The 22,717-nt window shown below is 45.4% G+C and overlaps 2 protein-coding genes across 2 annotated transcripts in view; one reads left to right on the top strand and one right to left on the bottom strand.

The window, feature by feature from the left end:
• GRIN3A (glutamate ionotropic receptor NMDA type subunit 3A) overlaps positions 1 to 859 on the top strand; it is a gene marked incomplete at both ends in the record, with an annotated part of 77,715 nt that extends 76,856 nt beyond the window's left edge. The window contains one exon of the mRNA XM_084278354.1: positions 523 to 859. Coding sequence (XP_084134480.1) covers positions 523 to 859 — 337 coding nt within the window. The remainder of the gene's footprint in view (positions 1 to 522) is intronic.
• Positions 860 to 3,320: 2,461 nt separating this feature from the next.
• On the bottom strand, positions 3,321 to 22,130 carry RNF20 (ring finger protein 20). The gene is made up of 21 exons (XM_084278716.1): positions 21,991 to 22,130; positions 18,934 to 18,994; positions 18,454 to 18,624; positions 18,147 to 18,314; positions 17,887 to 18,034; positions 17,553 to 17,735; positions 16,484 to 16,602; positions 15,498 to 15,644; positions 14,868 to 14,945; positions 14,459 to 14,578; positions 12,621 to 12,800; positions 12,291 to 12,426; positions 11,529 to 11,650; positions 10,818 to 11,209; positions 10,130 to 10,247; positions 9,160 to 9,309; positions 7,988 to 8,200; positions 6,745 to 6,870; positions 5,531 to 5,671; positions 5,091 to 5,192; positions 3,321 to 4,867 (listed from the first exon to the last, which is right to left on the bottom strand). Exons 3-21 carry the CDS (start codon positions 18,580 to 18,582, stop codon positions 4,691 to 4,693), a joined length of 2,949 nt encoding a protein of 982 aa, XP_084134842.1. The 5' UTR covers positions 18,583 to 18,624; positions 18,934 to 18,994; positions 21,991 to 22,130; the 3' UTR covers positions 3,321 to 4,690.
• Positions 22,131 to 22,717: the final 587 nt, after the last annotated feature.

Here is a 22,717-nt window from a genome sequence, read left to right on the forward strand (position 1 = left end):
TCACTGTGAGGTGTGGTGTGGATACACCACAGTATCATCACCATCCCTCACAGCATGAGATTTCGAGCCCAAAAGGCACACTTTTACCTTCACCCCTCTGCCACAACTCTAGACACCCTCTTTCCTCCTCCATGGGAGCCAGTGCCCCAGCGGTTAGCACAGCATACTAACACACAAAGGGATCGTGCTGTAACAAACGTGCTACATTGCAACCACAAAAGCTTTCAGGATGTTTTGGAGGAGGACTCAACGTTTTCCTGAGCTGGAGTTGAAAGGAATGTAGTTTCATAACAACAACGAAGTTTTGCTGAAGATGAATTTTAAGATTCTGTTCTAATCTCTGATATGGTTTACTCACAAAAAAAATCAGTCATAAAAATATTTCCAAGGTTAAAGGAATAAAATTTATACGTAATTCACAGTAGCAGCATCATTTTTTCCAGTAGGATGGCTCAGAGGGTATGATTGTATACACACACAAATGCAGGCTCTGATTTCATATTCTCTTGCATCTCTGTTCAGGTCCCATGTAGGGAACAGCCAGCATGCTGTGTGGAATACAGCCAACCTGGGCAACTGCCACCGTAAGAAATACGTCTGCACCGACGAAGGGCAGAACGAGGTGATGATTCCACAGCACCAAGATAACCCCCTGCCACAAGTGAGGAGGGAGACTCCAGCTTCTCTGACAACCAACGGAAAAGCAGAGTCCCTCAATGTTGCTAGGACATCAGTGATGCAAGAGCTCACAGAGCTGGAGAAGCAGATTGAAATCATCAAGCAGGAGCTGCAGCTCGCCATGGACAGGAAGTTGGAGCTGGAAGAGTATCAGAGGACAAACAGGACTGCAGAGGCCTAGGCCAGCACACCTGGACCCTTTCCCCTTTTATTCCTTTTCCCCCCCCCCTCTTCCTCTGTAAAATTTGTAACACAGTTTTGTAATGCCAGAAAGAGGTGCGACAATAAAGCAGGCGATACGCTCTTCATGAGAGCAGGATTGCAGCAGCCCACAGCCACTGCCACCCTCCTGAGTCCTCCTCCTTTCATAACCAGTTTCTCATTCTGGCAAACATCAGTCAGTCCCAAGGGACTGGAGAAACAAGGAACATCCAAGCAGTGAGAGTTCCTGGTTCCTCCACTTGACAGTACAGTGAACTTCCCACTTTTTTAGCCCTTTCTGTGCATTAATTTAAAGAAAAGAAAAAAAAAAAGGTGTTTTACCTGCTCATTGGAAGCATGTTCCTTGTTGGTATGTTTTTGTTGTGGTACCTATGGGTCTCGTCTCCATTCATGCAAAGGCTCCTTAGTGTTGCCTCATTACAGTAGGTGCTAGTTCTGTGTTGGCAGTCCCTTCCCTCCTGACACAGGCTGTGGTTTCACAAGACAAATTCTTGGTGGCAATCCCAGTACACACCATTCCCTCAGCTCTGTCAGCACAAACGCAGATGTGGCTGTTCTGTGACTGTGATAAAGGAACTCTCCCAGCTTAAAATAACTTGGCAAAAACCAAACCACCACCTCTCTCTGCTTCCAAGCCCAGGTTTGGCTTCCACTTACACCCAGAGAGAAGCCACGCAAATAGCTGCACTGGCAGATGTGAGGGGATTGGTTCATGGTGACAGAGGAAGGACAAGGGGAAGGGAGGAGTGGCAGTACTAGACATCAGTATTGACTCCCAAAGGCAAAGTATTGACCAGTGTGAAACTACTGCTGCAATATTCTCTGTCATCAGTTGACAACAAGGTTCCTTCTCACAGCCAAATTGACATAAAGGGTCTCTGGTGTGATTTATTCTGACACCAAATCCAAAGGGAGCCACCAAAGCTTCGTGGTGACCAGGGCTCCCTGTAACAGAGAAAGAGTTGCCATTTTAAAGGAAATGTACTGAGTAGATCTCCCCCCACCCGGATGATGAGTAGAGGGGAAGGAAGGGTAAGCTGTTCAGCATCTGAATAAATACTGCATCAACCCAACTGACTGTGTGATTTTAAGAGGGTTTCTATGAATTTTTAAACACCGCTTCCTAACACATCACTTATTACATAGAAAAAGAACGTAACACTAGTCTCCCTGATATATCACCTGTGGCAGCTGGCAATGACCAACACATAACTTGATATGAATTTTAGGTGAAGCCATCTTATTGGGTGAAATCACACAGATTATATGCCTTTATTACTGCAAACATGGCAAGCTAAAACACTGCTAATTGGTTACACACACTATTCACACCACACTGCTTGGTTAGTGAATATAACTAGTCCTGATAAACATATCTTATAGCTGAATATCGTTAGTTTACCTTTGATGCCTAAAAGCATCCACACACTGGCTGTTTTGACCATCTTATGGTTGGTTCTTAACATGTTCCATTACTCCCAAGTACCTTCCCATAACTGCTTCTTGGTTTAGGGTAGCCTGTACCCCTATCATCAAGGCCACTGTGTTTTGAGAATGTGATTATTAAATTCCTCTCAGCATGAGTAAATTTTCCTGTCTCATGGGAACAGGAGGATATTGTCATGGGAGAAGAGAGCTAGGCCGCTAGCAGGCCCGCTGTCTTCCCCAACAATCAGTAATTTTTGTCATCCCTGTAGCTCTAGCCACCTGCCTGAATGTTGCCAGGTGGAATGTTTCTTGATAAAGAATACTTGTCACCTCTTGCCTTCTTTTACCCCAAATTACGTCTAGTCTTGATAAACTTTTTAATTATTTCCACTCACTCTGGTAAATCAAAAAAGACCACTGAAATTTCCCAATGTTTGTTGTTTAGATTACAAGCAGAGAAAAATTTCATCACCTTCAAAAGGAGTTGTAAGGAGTTCCTGAGCTTAACATAAATTTTAAAAATAATACATTGTTCTCTGTGAAGAAAGAGAAAATAGGAGTTTCCAAGCCTCATCTGTGCAACAAATCCAGGCTGCTTCAAGTCTTTGTTTCCTACTGTGACAAGTGAAGCCAACTTTGCCAGTATACTCAGTTCAGACACAAGGTTTCAAGCTTGGTCTCTAGTAGAGCAGTGATTTGTCTGACTGGGAAAGCACAAAGGGAGTTGCACTTCTACAAGGACCATTTAATTCAAACTGTTCACAGCTGTAAAAGGAAGTCTGCTGTTATAGCCAAGCTGTAGTATTTGTTGGTGACCCAGGTCCTGGTTTTGATGAGCAGGTATTTGGGACAACAAAACCTACCATCAGCAGTAGCATTCCTAACACAGCATTCTTTTTCCAACTTGATGTCACAAACCATAATCCAGGGAGCAACTTCCAGTGAAAGCAGAGAGGGTTCTGCTTCCCCTTGCAAAGACAGGAGACTTTTCAGGAGAAATAATCAACAAGGTTTAATTCACATTTTCTCAATACATACATAATATAATGTGTATGGTAAGGCAGTCTGTGACTATTTGCTGTCACTTTACAACTGCTTGTATTATTTCCTACAGGGAATGCAGGGAGGCAGTACAGATTTCACGATTTAGTGGGGGGACATGGGTGAGATAACCTCTTACAGCTGCACCTTCCAAGAAAGTTCAGTTTACAGGAAAAACATTCTGCCCTGTGGAGGAGTGTTGTAAAGAACTGACTTGGCATTTTTCTTTTAGCCACAGGCTTCAAATACAGCCTTGCACTACAAGGAGCACAGAGACTATAACCTCTGCCATATCCTTTCACATAATTCTTAGTGGCCGTTACAAAACTGGGTACATAAATAATCCAGCATCTTAGCCCTTCAGTTTTGTCAGGAATAAGGTAGTGATGACGCAGCCAATAGGACAGAGTTTGTTTTAGTTAAAAGCAGAGGAAAGAAGAAATTAATCTTCCTACTTTAGAAGCTTAAAGCTTGTGAAAAAAATGTTTCCAGTAACTGGAGAAAAGACTGGAGCACAGGCAGATACCACCACAGCAAGAAAACCAGAGAAATACCCCAAATAACAGCTTTTACTAGATGTTGTGCATTACAAGGTTAATCTCTGTGGCAAAGTTGCAACAAAGCATCCTTAAAAATTATTTTCTGGCAACTAAGAAATATGATAGCCATGCCTCTATCTAGGGAAAGATGTCCACATCAACCAAGGTTCAGTGGCGGAGTGCTACTTTCAAAGGTTCACCAACGTCTTACCTTTCTCCTCTTGTGGATTACTAAAATAGATGTTTGTTTATGGTGGGTAGGGAGTGTATTTGCTAATGCACCAGCCTTCACAGATTGCTGCCCTGGCTTGGGAAGATGCACATCTAATGAGTGACACCATTACAGTCTAGCAATGTACATGTTTATTCAATATAAGTCCATTTAACTGTGGAACTAGTCACACTCCACCATACCCTGATGGGATTTCATAATTTACATCCAAAGCAAACTCCTCAAATAAAAGCCTCATTTATCTCTGCTGCACCACAGACAGCTTCCATCCCATCAACACAGGACTTCAATTGGATGTCCCCAACTTGACAGTGTGAAAGAAATGTCCTCTCAAGCACAAAGAATCTACAAAAAACGAGGGTAAAAAGGGACAAAAATAGAACCAAAAATCTAGAGTCTTTCAATTCTGTAACCACACTCCCCATAAGAGACTGCAGATCAGCTGACAGAAGCACTGACTGTCCCAAAGGTGACAATCACAGGAAGTGAGGGAGGCTGGGTCAGCATTAAGAAGCAAGTTTACTGCTCCAGCACAAGAGAAACAAAAGAATCAGCCGATGTAGATCCTGTGGAAGTCATTGGCACCAAATGCAGCGTTGCACTTGGGGCACTTACGCTGCCGGGTGTCGTAGCGCGTCTTCACGCACTCAAAGCAGAAGACATGGAAACACTTTGTGAGCACAGCATCCTTCTTGCGCATGTTGCAGCAGGGGCAGGTAAGGCGGGCCTGAAAGACACCAACGTTAGAGTGAGAGCCCGCTGCATTGTGCCAGACCTGTTAAAAGATGACTCAAGACCAAGGTGCTCCCATTCTTCATAAGGAGAAGGCTGAGGAAGTTTCTTCAGTGGCAAAAGTACAGGCAAGACATGCCAAATACTGAAGACATGACTACAAAGCCTTTTGACTAAAGCAGCACTTAAAAGGGAAGCTGAAAGAGACAGCTACTCACCTTGTAATCCTTGATTTCTTCCATCAGTATCTCATCACAGTTGGGCACCATGTCAGGCTTCTTAGTGGTCTCCAGCTTCCTGCGTAACCTGGAAATATCTTCCTGCGTAAAAACAAGAGACCAGATGGGTGAGCAGTTCATTTCCTGGCACAACTCGTTCAAGGATCACGGAGAATGAGCACCTGACCAACAGTGGGCCTGGCTACCTCACTCCACCCGTACTTTCACCCCCCAAAAAGCCCAGACTTGCAGATTATATTATCATCTGGCACCACATGTACTGTCAGTTTTCAGTGAGCAAAACCTTAAAGACTCGAGACCCGATGAAACTGACATCAAAGGGAAATGGGACCTGAAAACATGTAGCGCCCTTGAAACCCACTCCAAGATCAATGTGCAAGGGAACAGACACCAAAGCCAACAGATAGTGAGGTTAATACCTCAGCCCTTTTGAAGTTGAACATCTCTTTCTCTCTGGTTACTCTGTTCTCCACAATCTCATCCTGGAAGTCGTGTAACTTCTTCTGAGCCAGCTCGAGCTGGGCTTTCAGATCATCCGCAAGCTGGGCTGCATCCATGGCCTGAGAAAGAAAACCAGTACTGAAGCACCAATTATGGAAAAAGATCTCCAGTGATTTCTAGTTCCTCTGCCTGGCAATTCAAGACTGGTCACAGAATACTCCTCAGGCTGCTGCACATCTATTTTTTTTTTCCAGTCTAATTCTGGTACTTCCAAATGGAGTAACTGGAATTACTTCTTAAACACTCTTCAACTGCAAAACATCTTAGTACTAGCAAGTACTTAGCTTCAACATTGCCCTTGAGTAGAGCCAAGCCCTGTCAAACTGCAGGGCATGTCACTTAGAAAAATACTAATGACCACACGAATTCTCCTCTTGTTCACATATTTTGAGCCTTCCACCTTCTGCATTCTCTCTACAATTGCTTAGAGGCATGCTATAGCTAATGAGATGGAAGTGGAAAATAGTTATTATTTTTAATCACTTTCTTCATCAGTTCTCCTATCTCTTTCTAACTGTCCCCACACCAACTAACTTATTAGCCAAGTTCCCTCAACACCCCAGATTGTGATATTAAGCACAAGTGAGTGTGCTGAGGTCTCCCTTCCCCTCTTCACAGGGATATTTCTCTTTTCTTTTGCTTAAAAATCATTCCTGCCTTTCCACTGAAGATTTAAGAAAGTATCAGCCTTGAGACTTGGTCTTACTTTACTCACTACAAACCTAGTTTATTTATCTTAGACATTCGTTAGTGATCTTCACATTCCCCAGACATTATTCCTTTTACTTAGCCCATCTTCCCTCTAAGAGCTTTGACCCCAGTTAACTTCATCTGGCTGCTGCCTCTTCCTCTGTAATAGGTTTCCTTTTAAATGCACCTTACCTCAGGTCCCTAATCATACTTTCACAGAAACACCTGGGACCGGCTCCTCCTTACCAAAGGAAGCATCAGTCTACGTACTTTAATCCAGAACTCTCTTCGGGATTCCACAGCCTTCTGGTATACTATTCCAAAACCAGGGAAGTAACAGCTTCCATAATGGGAGCTCCAATGGGAGCTAGGAGTTTTCTATGCTTCCCACAAGAGAACAATTCCATGTTACATGGCAGGAGGAAATCAAACCATCAGTCACCTTGCGTTTGTTCATTTCCAGGGCCTGTGTTCGGAGGCCTAGCTCTTTCTCCCCAGTTCCAATGCTGCTTTGCAGCAAGTGTTCCTTCTCCTCCAGCTTGCGCACAACCTGCAGCTGGGCATCCACCTTGGGAAGGGAGAGAAAAGGTACAGAAAGACTGAAATACATTCTCTGCAGGTCTTCAGAGCTGCCATTAAAGCTGCATGCTAAAACGATCCCTGCCTCCCCCTCACCAAGGAGTACTTCTTCAGCTTGCCTTTTTCTCCCTAAACATTAGCAGTCTGAGAGCTGTATCCAGACCTCTCTGGTGAACACTTCAAAACTTGGCAGTCGAATACTCGCAACAAATCTGTCTTATTTTTTGGAAGGTTGCTTAGAGAGTTGCTGCAAGGCAGTGAACAGTTCCACCTTGTTTCCAATTATGGCAGAATATATATGTGGAAGTACCATTATGACAGGAAAATGACTTCCCACTTTCCTTCTCCCTCCTGCTCTGCATCATAATGAACCTGTAGGACATTTTATACTCAGTCTTTGCTTCTTACTAAGCCAGGTCCCTTGAAGCCTGATGCAGCATACCTACGTTGATTAGGGACACATTCTCTCCTGTACTGATTTTTGGCAAGGATACAGTTAATTCTCTTTGCAGCACTTCATATGGTGCTGTATTTTGGATGAGGGATCAAAACAGCATCAGTAACACACTACTGTTTTAGCTATTGCTGAACAGTACTTACACAGCATCATGACCATCTGTGTCTCATACTGCCCGCCAGCAAGCAGGCTGGGAGTGCACAGGAAGCTGGGATGGAACTCAACTGGGACAGCTGAACCCAACAGATTAAAAGCGTATCCTGTACCATATGATGCTGTCCTCAACATGAAAAGCTAGTGGAAAGGAGGAAGCAAAGGGGATCTTGAGAGTGATGGTGTTTGTCTTCCCAAGTAACAGTTAACACCTTATGAAGCCCTGCTTTCCTGGAGATGGCTGAACACAGGCCTGCCATGGGGAGTAGTGAATGAGTTCCTTAGTTTGCTTTGCCTGTGCACACAGCTTTAGCTACTGAACTGCCTTTGTCTAAACCCACCAGGTTTTTCATTTTTGCCTTTCTGATTCTCCCACCATCCCACTATGGGGGAGCAAGCGAGGGCCTGTGTGGAGTTTAGTTGCACACCTCTACAGCCACAACACCTCTACCTTCCCCCATGAGTTCTGTTGTCCTCTACGCTTCTCCCAAGTTACCTGCGTCTTCAGTGTCAAAACCTGATCTGCCAGCTCCTCCTTCTCCTCTTTCAGCAGCTTGTGGATTTGGTTGGACTTGATGCGTTCTGACATGAGTTTGAAGTTGGCATCATCCTTCTCCCGCAGCTGCTGCATCAGGCGGATGTTCTGCTCCTGCATGTCTTCAAAGGCTTGACCTGTGACATCCATTTCTGACAGCAGAGCCTCTTCCTCCTGGAAAAAAGAAAAATAATCACATGCTCTAGCAAAACTGTCTCCTGTACCCCCCTACAACAGCCATAAGCATTTTAATGAGAGAACGAACCTAGCACAAAGAGAGATACCTCAATATCAGAAAACAGTACCTTCCTAGCAACCAGAAAATAAGAGGTCCCTGGAAGTCTGCACCACAGCAGATATGCCCTGAATCACAAGGTATAGAAAACATACAATCACCTCCAGAAGTGTTCACAGACCATGGCTTGTCTGGGGGCAAAATGAGATGTGCCACAGTCATTGCTAGAGCTGGGCTGAAACTGCCTCCCAGCTTCACACAGCTGAATAGCTGTCACATACATGCTTGGCCAAGAATTCCACACATGGACAACTCAACAGCTTCCTACTGACAGGCTGCAAGCTCCTTAAACTCACTTAGGCCACTTAACATTGCAGGAGTGAATGACAAGATAGAATGGTTCTGTACTCTAAGGAAAAGCACCTGAATTCTGAAAGAGTACATACCAAGTCACTGGCTTGCCTGTCCCCTACTGAGGTGATCCTGCTCTCTCGCCTTTAGGTGAAACCCTTTTTCTTGTGGAAGAAGTTTTGTCATGGTACCAGGCACAATTGTATGACCTGTGCAGATAACACTTCTGAAAAGGAATTGAAACACCCTCCCTTAGAGGCTAATCCAGCCATCTTTCCTCTGTGCTCTTTACCTAGGCCACGAAGAACTGAACTTTCCTTGGCACCCATGCGTGCCATAAGCTTTTTGATACCCTGGTGCTGCAGGGTTTTCTTTGTTTGTTGTTGGGTTTTGGTGGGTTGGGTTTTTTCACAGGGAGAAGAACTCACATCTCTGGCATATACAGCAAGAGAAATTCCTTCTCTCAGGTAATCTTCATGGCTGTAACATGAAAACAATGCCTTCTCAGGTGCTCCAGCCAAGAGAGAACTCGTCAGAAACTTCTCACCTGCTTAGCCATGGCTAGTTTCTTCTGCAAATACTCAATTTGTTCCTCCACTGCTCGGATCTTGCGGAGAGCATCTTCATCAGCCATCTTTTTACTCTCCTTTTTCTCCTTGTCTTCCAATTCTTTCACCCTCTGCCTCAGTTCTTCCAGCTACATCAAGGACAAAATAGAAATGATAGGGTTAGACAGAGAAGACTGTAAAAGGAGAAAAGTCATCTGTAAAGTGAGGGCAGTTAAGTACACACTGACCTGGTTCAGCCTGTTGTCTGAAAAAATTCTCATTTATTTGTCTGGAAAAATTCTACTTTAGAAATATCAAGCCCTGAAAATGACCGTAATAGTCTGTCCTTCTACCACTTTACTAAAATATTTTCTTAACTATCTGTGTAATCTAACTCTCTATCCCACACATCTGTGCACTGCATGGGTAAGTTCTAACTACAGGTGAGACCTGTATGTGAAAACAACTAAGAGGCCCTGGGATCACAGAGGTGTCAGAAAGGCTGTGTGGGTACTTCAGAAGCCTGTGAATACGTGTGTGATTGTGAACACAGGGAATGTTGTCCATGTGTCTGCACTAGTGACCACCTACATCTATCAGGTGAAGAGGCAAAGGGGGAATTTTCTGTGCTTATTTTTTGAGCCCTGTACGTACATCCCATTGAAGGCGATACCTTGTCCGGGGCACTCCTCTGCATGTGTATGTCTCTGGGACGTGCACTTAGCTTCACTACTGGTTGAACTTGCAGCTGAGAAAGCAGCAGCCATGTTCCTCAGCCTGGCCAAAGGGATCACCCCTTCCCTGAGGGGACATCCCAAAAATCTCCCTGTTCATCTCCAGAACATTCAAATCTCTTTTTTAAATGATAAGAGAAACAAACTCCAGTATTTAAGACCAAAACAACACATTTCAGGTGCAATGTACCTGCAAAAAGTTTTAAGTAATATGCTAAATAGAAATTAATTTTACCTCAGCTTTTGCCTTCTTTTCAGCTGCCATCAGCTGCACTTTGTCCCTCTGCTCTTTGGGGGCAGAGCGGTACATATCCAGCAACAGCTTCATCTCTTTCTGGCTCTCCTGGGCCTTCCTGGAGATGAGATAGACAACTGTGAGAAGACAACAGGAAAGCTATGCTGTTACATAGCCAGCATGAGAGTCAGAGCAATATTCTCATCTACAACAGGGTATGCATCTCCTACCCTGGTAATGTAAAACGGCCAAGGAGTACAGGCTGGAGGCTGAAAAGAAGCATGTTCCAGTAGATATGGGTTGAAAAGCCAAAAGAAGTGGCGTGGGGAGGAAACATAATCTAATAATAAACAACAAACTATCTATCTCCATTTCAGGCCTGATCCAAGCAGTTCGGGAAGACTGTTATATCCATCATTTATTAATAACCTGCTGGTGTAAGGCTTTATGTAATTGTTATGGCAGCCCCAAATAACGATTACTTGACCTGCATGGTGAAGTACCTGTTTCATATATTCATGCTTTGGGCTGTCATAGGAGAAGTGTTACATGATATATATCACAATTAGATATAGAAGGTGTCAGAAGCCTCTCCCTTCAGTGAAGTGAATCTTTTAAGAGTGAGCTACAAGTTCTCAAACACCCCTTTGGGCGCTACTCAAGCCGAAAAGGGAGGGACAACTCTTACTTGAGCTCAGCCTTCAGCTGCTTGATCACTTCAGCCTCCTTCTTTCTTCCATCTTCATGTTTCCCTTTTTCTTTCTCTTTGGATTCTCTTTCCTTCTCAGATTCCTTCTGCTTCTGCTTTTCCCGCTCTCGTTCCTTTTCCTTTTCTTTCTCTTTCTCTCGCTCTCTTTCCTTCTCCTTCTCTCGCTCCCTCTCCCTTTCCCGTCTCTCTCGCTCCCGTTCCTCTTCGTCCCGCCTGGCCTTCATTTCATTAACATCTTCAGAAACAGCCTTGGGGACAGACACTTGTGCAGAAGGATCATCAGGCTCCTGTTTGATCTCTGGAGGTTCCTCCTTTGTGTCTTCAGTGCTAGACTGGGACTGTAAGACAGCACTACCACTGCGAGAACGGATCTGTTGTGGAACAGCAAGAAAGACAACACACAATGAAACAAGCCGTTCAGTTCTTAACCAGAAATCCTCCTTATCCCCCTTCTCCTGTCTTCCCAGATCCATGCTTGCACGCCCACTCCCTAACTGCTATGACTTTTCATGGAGCCCTATACAGCCACAATGGAAGTAAGTGGTAAGTGGAAACAGTGGAGTGCAGAGTTCCATTGAAAAATCACATTGCATCCTGCATTCTCTACCAGAAAGCCTGGTATTGCAGGCGAGTAATTCACCCTTCTTCTAAGCACTTCGGGCTCTTGTCTGGCAATTGCTCCTCAGATACCTTGCTCAAGTCAGACTGGGCCTCTCTCAGTTTGCGCTTGTATCTCAACACCTCTCCCTTCAGCTGGTGGTTGTGATTTTGGAGGCTGCTGATGAGGTGACGCATCTCTCGATTAATTGGGCCTACAAAACCAGAAACATAACTGTAACAAGACAGACAGACTTTTGCCAACCTTCTGCAGTCCAAGTAGCAACGACAAAGAACTGAAATAAAGCTATTTTCATCCTGTCACACAACAGAGCAACACAAGTTACTTGCAGGAAAAAGTCATGTCAGTTTTACGTGCAACAGCAAGTCCTTGCAAATTCCCAGTCTTAATTTCCTCTCAACACACATTCCAACATTCCTAAGATAAACATGTCACACTGCAAAAAAATCTCTATTATTTAAATTCTACTTTAGAAACAACTTATTTCCTCTGATGAAATCTGAAATCACTCGTTTCCTATCCCAGTGGTCCTTCCAGACATGTAAATTAGTTCCCCCAAAAAATAATTTTTAATAATGCAAAATACTGTCACAAACCCAATTATTAGAAAAATGTATGTATTTTGCAGGATCTAAAAAGAATACAGATACCATAGAACTGGCCTCCCATAAAACATATGAAGAGGGGTTTTTTTTTGAGACAGAGACCTGTCAGAACAAGTACTTAACAAAAGCAAAGATTCAAAGCGGGTGTTTTATGCAATGGAGCCTCTAACAGTCACTGGCAGGGAGAGGGGTTGGTTTGTTTTTAAGCACAGCAGAAAAACTCCATACCTGCTTGTTCATTGGCAGCTAGAGTCTGTTCAAACTCTATCCTCAGCATCTCATATTCTTTGCGGACTTGTGCCAAGGTGTCCTCCAGCTGAATGACTTCTGTGCGTAGTTTCTTGTGAAGGCTGACCTCATCCCTCTGAGGAGTAACACAGGAACAGAACTTGGTGCTGTGAGCCTCCAGTACCTCTCACCTCATCAAGGTGAGGTACCAGAACAGATAATTATGTCCAGGAAGGTAAGTTTCCTGAGCATTCCCAGAGCCACCCAGACCCAGCAGTGAAAGTCAACCGGATGACAATGCTCCCCAATCTGACAGAGCAGAGGTGGTACCTCGATTAGTTCCACCTGGCGCTGGTGCGTGGTGCGGGTGCCATGAAGCAGGGTGCGGGCCTCATCAAGATGTGCCTTCAGCTGGAGACTCTCATTATACAGCACAGAAAACTGGGACTGCATGCAGCGGTATTCTGGGGTCTCCTTCACAGCCTCTTCCACTGCTCGTCTCAGCTCAACCTATTCAGGACACAAGAAAACACCACAGAGAGAAAAAACTATCTCCTTGTCTTTGGTATATCTATTTTGCAAAGCAGGAGAATACTGAATCAAGCTGCCACAAAAACAGAAGTAGAATGGCATTGCTGAAAGTAAATTCAAGTGATATGCTTTAGTATCAGTTTTAAAAGTCTACACTTTGTATGCACTAGGCTGTTTCTCTTGCAAGACTAAAGGTTTGGATTCTCAGGTTCTGCAGCAAGTGTTTCTCTCAAAGATATGAGCTCAGAAAACATGATTCAACTTCTCAATGGATTTAATGTAAAATCATGATCACCTAAATCAATAAAGATGGACATAAAAGACAGTACGATAGAAAACTAGGGAAAATACATGTGCAAATAAGCATTATGTTAACTTTCTACCAGTAAGAGAAAGAAAGCAGTTCAAAATGTGAACTTTCCTTACAAAAACAAACATTAGCGATGATTGTTAGCAGACACAGAGCTTATCACTGCTGAAGAGAAAAGGAAAGTTGTAAGCCAAAAGGTGTTTCTCTCAAAACAAACTGATGTGGATAAACAGAATTTAAAAGTGCCTCAAGACACCTTAGAAAATCTGATCTCTAAAACTCAGGCCATCAGCCCCAACACTTCTAGTAAACAGCTATTTAGATTATTTTCTGTATCGTACATTTATCTCCTACAGAGTCACAGCTTTTTCGGTTATCACCTTTAAGACATGAAAGAGCATATGAGTTTCTAATATCTATTCATTCTACCACACTTGGAAAGATTTAAGTTCATTGACTCTTTCAAAAGTCTAGCTCTCCTATGCAAGTTCCCCAACTTTTTCAGTTCTCTGGTTCCACTCACACAGGGGGAGGATGGAAGAGAGGTCAATACTGGTTAGGACGTTATAAAATCTACGGAATAGATCCAAATAGGAAACCGGAAAGAGTCCACCACAATTTCCAATGATGGCCACATGGTGTCACCAATGCACTGAACTGCTAGTCTAAGTCACACACTTGCTAAAGTTGTACTATGAATAAAATCAAGTCAGCCCAGGCAGAGGATTGTCCCACTCTACACCGCACTGGTGCAGCCTCACCTCATGTTCTGGGAGCAGTTTTGGGCACTAAAAAAAGGGACACAAAACTGTTGGAGAGCATCTAGAGGAAGGCAATGAGGATGATAAAGGGTCTGGAGAAGAAGTCTCAACACAGTCTCTGGCTTCCTGCATAGTCTCTAGCTTCCTGATGAGGGGGAGCAAAGCACTGGTCTCCTCTCTTTGGGGACCACTGATTGAACCCAAGGGACTGGTATGAAGCTGCAACAGGGGAGCTTTAGGTTGGATGTTAGGAAGAGGTTCTTTACTGAGGGGGTGATCGAGCACTGGAACAGGTTCCCCAGGGAAGGGGTCATAGAACTGAGCTTGGCTGAGTTCAAGAAGCATATGGACAATGCACTCAGTCCCTTGCTCTGACTTGTCTGGCCCTGTGTGGAGCCAGAGTCGGACTCTATGATCCTTACGAGTCCCTTCCAACTCAGGATATCCTATGATTCTACGATTTTAAAATGTAACCCAGCTGAAGAGCAAGCGCCATACAGAATTTTATTGAAGGGCAACCAACTACACAGACCACCCTCATCCTCAAACAGGTACAGATGCCTCACCTTGAGTTTTTCATTTTGTGTTGTTACTTCCTCAAGATCCTGGCGTAGTTCTGCCAACTCATTGAGGCGATTCCCAGCCAGTTCTTTATTCTCTTCCAGCTCGGCATTCATCTCCTCAAACTGTTGGGGATAAACCACTTGTATTTCCAAATATTACTGTTAATCTATTTACTGAAGGTATTAATTTTTACTGACTTAACAGTCAAGTAACATTACCAGGCCAGACAGAATCTACTTCCATCAGGTCTGCTTCCTAAGTAGGAAACTAGTACAGACAAAATGGATTTCCCAAATTCACCCAGATTTGTGGCAAAGAAGGTGTCTAAATTCTGGTCCAGTCTATAGCCTACACACAATCACTCCTTGACTTTACTTCTCCCCTTGACCAGAACCAAGCCCCTGACATTACCTTGCGGGCATTAATGGTGATTGTGCCACCATAGAGACTGCTCCCAGCTCCATACACCTTGTAGCCTTTGGAATTTACCTGCAAAAAAGCAACAGGTCATCATCACTCTATTAAATGCCCAGACTCCTGATACAACATACTCGAGATCAAAGATGATACACTACAGATTCTCACTTCTCATGGCAAAGTACCATAAGATGATGTCACGCATCTCAAAACTGCAGCCATGTTTCTGGTTTCTGTGGGAAATGGAACAGTGGCCCTGGAAAGGAGACACAGTTGTGCTTGTTGGACAGAAGCTGGGAAAGCAAGAGAAAAAGCAGTAAAGCAGGTGATGGAGGGTCTTACAGAGATGTAAATTTGTGTGTTGCTTAGCAGGGGGGTGGCATGGTTTGCTTTGTAATGCTATAGAAGGTGCACACAGGGTGTGAAGGAACCACAGCTTTCCTTTTGTATAGGAAAGCTGTGGTTCATTCTTATGTTAATGAAAAGTCCTGCAACCTGACTCGAGGCTGCTGAGTCAGCCGTTCAGAGGGTGTAAATTTGCTCAGTTGTTATTAAAGTTGCCAGGATCAGAGCCCGGGCCTCTCAATTCACCACAGGTTTCCTGTCAAAAACGTTGGTGCTTACCCGTTCCAGAACATCTGCTAAGTGCCGGTTGAGCCTCTGCTCCCTCTTTCGTATCTTGTCAATATCCCACTGAAGGTCATCGATCATCGTCTCCAAAACAGACACACGGGATTCTGCTGTCTCCACTCTCTCCTGAAGCTTGGAGAACTGCAATCAAAAGAGTATTTCAGCCAGCATATTGCACAGCATCAGTATTTTCATGTTGATTTCACGTCAATATTCATTCTTCTCTTTTTCACCACAGCCTGGATCACTGTGCTTTCCACCCTAGACTACTCAGTGAGCTGTCTTGCTTTTTACACTGGCTGAATCCCAGCACAGTAATGGAAGGAAGACAAAATTGAAAATGGAAAAAGGGCAAGAAGTTGCTAATATCTGGCAGAGTACAGAGGCAGCCATCTCAGCTCATTCCACGGCACTTTCTATTTTCATTTTTAAAAAAATCCTTTCAATCCATATGTTCATCTTCTCTACAAACTGCTTAAGTGCTCAGAGGTCTAACATCAAGCAAGGTCAGCATTAACACACATCATTATTAAAGGTAATGAAACCCCTGAAATAAATGCCACCAATAAAGCGAAACCCTTAATGACTTAAGTACATCTTAATTTATGTCATTACGCTTTCACACATAACCCAGAGAAACTAAAGAATCTGAAATGACAGGGCTGTCACATCAAGTCTCTCAGATGATTACACAACTACCTTAACATCACCTCATAATTTCTTCTGCTTTGTTTTCTTTAAAAATCCATTCAGCTCACTGGTTCAGTTATACTCTTTCATTCAGTGACAGAAGAAGCAAATGCCTCAAATCACATGGAAAATCTATGTACAGTTCTCCATGACAACAACCCTTTCCATAACCTTTCTTCAGTTTTCAAATCTTGTTGGTCCTGTCCCTCTCCAGGACAACAGCATGTTTTCTGAACTATGGCAACCACAGAGGAGGACCCCTAAAGCAGAGTTCTTTCTCCTTTTTATACCTCCTGAGACATGATTCGGTGCTTTTCCTGAAGAACATCAGCCAGCTCCTGCAGCCGTCCGTTTTCATGTGAGAGGTAGGTATTGAGCTCCAGGACTGCTTCTTCCATCAATGTAATATCTGAAAGATGCATAAAGAAAAGGGATCAACAGAAGTCAAGGTAGACTTAAGTTCTTAAACAGCAAAGACAGAAAAATAAAACAGAAATTCTGGGTTTGAATTCTTACTACATCACTCCAGCAGGTGGCTCCCGAGGGTCTAATCTCCAGCTACACAGAGCTTTGACTCGCATTCAGTAAACAAAAGGCTCTGCATTTTAACATACTACACATTCCCAACTGTGCCCTAATTTCAGAGATCATTCAGTATCAGCAACACAGAACATGCCCTTGCAACCTTAATGCAGGTCAAATTCATCTGCAAACCTGCTACAACTTGTGTCTTAAGCCAATATCCTAGATGACAATTACAGCAACTGAGTGGAGGCTCACATTGCAATAATGCCAATGCTACTATGGAGTTTAAGGCTGCCAACAAAGGACAGTAACACTTCACTACACCAATGCTAGACCTGCCAGACCTCCCTGATCAGCACATATAAAGAAATTAGATGGCTACTATTTTGCTGAAAATTCAGGTGAAAACGAGGAGCTGACTATTCTAAACTGCAAGTGAGAAGTCCAGCACCAGTCTGCAATACTGATTTCACTTCTTCATTTGTAAGCATGAAGCCTTTTACTCAGTAGCCAAGAACAGCTCAGTGGTAAGGTTCAACTGTAATCTCAAACTTTTCAGGTGCACAAACTCACAACAGGCAGAAACAAGCCTTTTCTTAGCCCAATACACAGGGCAAAGCTCTCAGCATTCAAATTTTGAGGCAGCTGTAATACACTTCCAGCACACAGCACTAGATGTCATTAGAGGTTTTGGTTAGGTTTGGAGAAGTAAGCCAACTTCTTCTGGGAAATAAATGAGCATGAGAAGGTCTAGGCCTTAGCACTTACAGTGCAGAATCATGTCTAAACTAGGGGTAAATGAGGATCCTTGACTATCAGCCATCTTGGTCATACCTCCACTATTCAGCTTGTGGGACAGCACATCCACTTTCTCTTGCAGCTTGTCATACATTGTCACAATCTGGGCAACAGCACGGCGGGAGGACTCCACACGCTCTTGCAGCTGAGATTCTATCTCCTCGCTAGTGCTGCTGGCTAGAGTGGCTAGGAAGGAGAACGCCGGCTCCAGTCCTTCACCTGGGAACAGAAAGAGGTGCAAAAAATAAACACACTCTTTTTTTCACTAATCTTCACAATCAGAGAGCCTCTGTCACCCTTTAAAAAGGGACATCCACATTGTCCACAGCTGAAATGCACTTTTTCCACTGTCCCCACCCAGATGTCTCACCTCGTTCCCTCTCATCTTTGCGCTCCTGATTACTGTCCGAGTCTGGTTCAGGCTCTGGCACGACCAGTGCTTTCCGTTCAGACAGAAGGTCTCCAAGACCTTGCTCCAGGTCAAAGTGTTTGAGGATGATGCTGATGTTTTCATCGAACTGAATGATGGGACAGGCAAGACACAGAATGGATGTGAATAAAAGGAGTGCAGAGAAACAGAAGAAGAGAGAAGAAAACAGTGTATATAAATTGGTGGAGCGGGTCACTAACCTGATTCCAGTATCGATTGATAATAAGCAGAGAGGCATCATCAGTGGCCTGCCGGCGCTCCAGCTTCTCAATGTGCTCCCGCAGCTCATCTTCAATGGCCTGCCGCTGGTCCAGCATCTCGGCCAGCTTCCGGTTCTTGGTCTGCAGGGTCCGGATGTCCATCTCCTCCTGCGCAGAAGCACAAGTCAGGGAACACTGCACATCAGCCAGATCACTGGGCTCACACATAAGGCAGAGAGAGGTTCACGTTTTGAGATTAGCAAAGGGATGCAAGACATTAGAGTGGGGTTGTGCAAGGAAGACATACTGTTGAAGAAACACCACCAAGCTTAATGGTCTCTACGGTGGTCCCCGAATCTTCAACCCCTGCTTTCTTCTCTGGAGGTGCAGAGGGGCCAGGGTCTGAAGCTGTCCGTTTACTGCCAATTCCAGACATGGTGGCTGAAGTATACAGATTCCCACTTTCTCCAAGTTCTTCCTGAACATTAAGGAACACTACTTAAAGATGACAACAACAGCAAAAACTACATAACCCTCCCCTTCCCCGCCCCCCCCCAAAACAAACCAGAAAGCACACCCCTACTCAACTCAATTTAGGGTTTTTAACATACTGATCCACTGCTGTAACAAGCTGCCCAACACAGTACACACCACATAACTCAAATGGAGTTGGAAAAATACTGGCCAAATATTAAGTCTTAAAAGACACCACTAGGATTAGTACTGCAAATAACATGTTGATGGGAAAAAATCCATGGCTCTGTAACATTAATTGGAAGTGCTGTACCTTCTCACACTTCTTGGAAAACAATCTTCATGCAGGTTCAGGCTCTGCTTTTTCTGTATCTCTGTAATAACAGACATAAATTTGAGTTAGACTTTAATGAGCAACTGACACCATGTATATGTGGCACCAGTTCACCAAACTGTTCTTCTCGTACCAACAAAGCTGAGGGCAAAACCATCCTGAAGATGAGTCCTGTAAGAGCTTATATTGAGATCTTACAAGTCCTATGGAACTGAACAGTGATTCCAAGCTAAGGTTTGTAAAAACCTATTTGAAGAGTCTTTCTGTGCATTGAGAGATACAGACATGTTTGAAGAATATTTATCCCTAAGTTAGTCCAGAGCTTTTCATGTTGCATTGTTTCATTATAGAATAGTTGAGACTTGTAAGTTTCTCTGGAAATCCCAAATAAAGCAGGGTCAGCCAGTGTAGGCTTTTCAGAGTATCCAGAGACAGAAACTCAGCAATGTCTCTGGACAACCTATTCAACTACCTGATGATTCTTGGCATTAAACCTTCTTTTCTTTGTTTGAACTGTATTTCTTGCAGTTCCCTAAAATATTGTTTAGAAACCCTCAGAGGGTTTCCAAAACAAATATAGCAACTAGCAAAGGAAAACAAAACCAATTAGATCTTCATGAGATATAAGCAGCATTCTCCCATATTCACTGATGCTGTGCCAATTCAATCTGCAGATCTCTACCTCTAAACTAAATGAAACCCAGAACTAATGAAATCCAGACCATAAAAGATCCGTATTGTTCCATTTACAGTTAATCTAAGGGCTACAAACTGAACCTGCCAGTTCTAGTGTATTTGCTTTAGCATGGAATCACAGAATGAATCATAGAATGGCTTGGGTTGGAAGGGACCCCAAGGATCATAGAGCTCCAACCCCCCTGCCACAGGCAGGGACACCAACCTCAGGCCTGGATCTACACAAGGCTGCCCAGGGCCCCATCTAACCTGGCTTTGAACACCTCCAGGGACGGGGCATCCACTACTTCTCTGGGCAGCCTGTTCCAGCACCTCACCACTCTTTCTGTAAAAAACTTCCCCCAATATTTAATCTAAACCTTCCTTCCTTTAGTTTTAATCCATTCCCCCTTGTCCTGCCATTGTCTATCCTTTTAAAAAGTTGATTCCCCTCCTGTTTATACGTTCCCTTAAGGTACTGGAAGGCTGCAATGAGGTCCCCCCACAGCTTTCTCTTCTCCAGGCTGAACAAGCCCAGTTCCTCCAGCCTCTCTTCATAGGGGACGTGCTTCAGCCCTCTAATCATCTTTGTGGCCTCCTCTGAAACCTCTCCAACAATTCTACATCTTTCTTGTATTGGGGGCCCCAGATCTGGACACAGTACTCCAGATGGGGCCTCACGAGGGCAGAGTAGAGAGGGACAATCACCTCCCTGTCCCTGCTGGCCACCCCTCTTCTGATGGAGCCCAGGATACCATTGGCCTTACGAGCTGCAAGAGCACACTGCTGGCTCATGTCAAGCTTCTCATCCACCACAATCCCCAAGTCCTTCTCAGCAGGGCTACTCTCAAGAAGCTCTTCTCCCAGTCTGTATCTGTGTCTGGGATTCTTCCAGCCCAAGTGCAACACCTGACACTTGGCAGTGTTGAACCTCATTAGGTTCCCCTGGGCCCACCTTTCCAGCCTGTCAAGATCCCTCTGGATGGCTTCTTTACCTTCTGCTGTGTCAACCACACCACTCAGCTTGGTGTCATCCCCAAACTTGCTGAGGCTGCACTCAATTCCTTCATCCATGTCATTGATAAAGATGTTAAAGAGCACTGGTCCCAAGACAGACCCCTGGGGGACACCGCTTGTCACAGGCCTCCACCTGGACATAGACCCATTGACCACCACCCTTTGTCTATGTTCTGTCAACCAGTTTCTTATCCACTGGATGGTCCACCCATCAAATCCACATCTCTCCAATTTAGAGATAAGGATGTGGTAGGAGACTGTGTCAAAGGCCTTCAGGACCCTGGGATGCCTGTCATTCGGCCCCATAGACTTGTAGACATTCAGTCTCATGAGGCAGTCTCGGACTTGCTCAGCTCTTACAGCTGGGGGTGGGGGTGGGGGAGGAGATTTAGTCCCCCAGTTCCCAACTAGAGGTCCAGGGATGCAAGGTTCTGGGATTTGAGAATTATGAGAATCCTGGCTGCCAGAGAAGAGAGAGGAAAAGAACTCATTCAGTACCCCAGCCTCCTCCTCATCAGTTGCAGCCAATTCTCCTTTCTCATTTACCAAGGGGGGTATGCTCTCTTTGGCCTGTCTCTTTTGGCCAATGTACCTCTAAAATCTCTTCTTGTTGTTTTTAACATCCCTCACCAAGTTCAGTTCCATCTGCGCCTTGGCTTTCCTGATCCCATCTCTGCAAGTCAACAGTTCTGCTGAAAATAATAAGGCTACTATATTTTTAAGTTGGCACACTGGCTAAAAGTCATCTACTCTGACCAGCATACAGAGAGCAAACTTCCCCAGGGCCCACTACTTACCCACTCACCTACCACCCACGGCCACCAACAGCATTTGAGCATTTTCCCATGCTTATAGCACCCCTTATCAATAAATGTTTCATAGCTCACCTCTCAGCTCCCTACACGCACCAACTCCTCTCTACATTTTGTTTTTGTTTGCTTGCATAATCCATGCCCCTTCTATCTCCCCCAAAAAGACACAGACACCCATTCAAATCCCAAACGCTTTCCCCAGGGCCTGCACTGGGGAAAACTCCGCACTGCCCACCAGATCTCTCTCCACACCGAGCAACAAACCTATTCCAAAGGAGCCACCGATTGCCCAAGCTCACGCAGGGAGCCACTCCGCTGCTGCCCACAAGCACGGCAGGACCTACCCCTCTGTTCCCCCCCCCCCCCAGTGCGGACCCCCACGCCCCTGCCACTGACCCCGCGCACCCCCGGAGCCTCCCACACCACCACCCACCAGCGGCGGCCGCAGCCGGGCACCCCCACCACCCACGTCCCGCGCTGCTCCCCAGGCACCGCGAGGCTGTCGCGCACCTCAAGGCACCCCCGCACCTACCGCTCCTTAGGCCTAGGGAGCTGCTTTGGCAGGGGGGTTGGACCCGATGATCTCTCGAGGTCCCTTCCAACCCCTATGACCCTATATCCCTCCTTTCACGGGTGAGCAGAGCCACCGGCCCGGCGCACGCCTCCTATCCCCCAGGCGCCCGGCCTGCCCCGGCCCGGCCCGGCCGCACCAACAGCCCGAGACGAGACAGACCAACCAACTGCTACCTCTGCCGCCAACTTCCTCCAGCCTACCGGAAGCCGCTGCCGCCGGCGGTCCAATCCCTCTTGTGGCTGAGCGGACGCCACGCAGCCCCGCCCTTCGGCTGGCGCCGATCGGGTGCTAACCGTTCCAGCCGCCATTTCGCCCTCACCCGTCATGGATGCTACTCGCCCTGTCGCTTGCCCTCGCTCAACATGGCCGCCGTTGCCATGGTGCCGCGGAAGCGCCTGGCGGAAGCGCCTGACGCCAGCGCCCTTACCCGTACTAGACATGGCTGCCGCCGTGCAGGCCGAGGCGGGGCGTGGGCACTTCTGGGGCCTGGGCTTGCTCTTACGCTGAGGGCTGGCAGCGGGCGGGGGTCGCCTACGGCGGGCCTGTCCTGCGGATGGGGCGTCCCCCACCGACAGCCGCCTGCCAGCTTTACTAGCGCGGTGCTCCGTGGGGGTACACAAACCGTGCACCGTTTTTTGTCACGCAGATAGGGTTTCATGTTTCACTGCCAACCGAGGCTGAAGTA

Source organism: Gallinula chloropus (assembly GCF_964237585.1).
Source record: "Gallinula chloropus genome assembly, chromosome: Z".
Lineage (NCBI taxonomy): Eukaryota > Metazoa > Chordata > Aves > Gruiformes > Rallidae > Gallinula > Gallinula chloropus.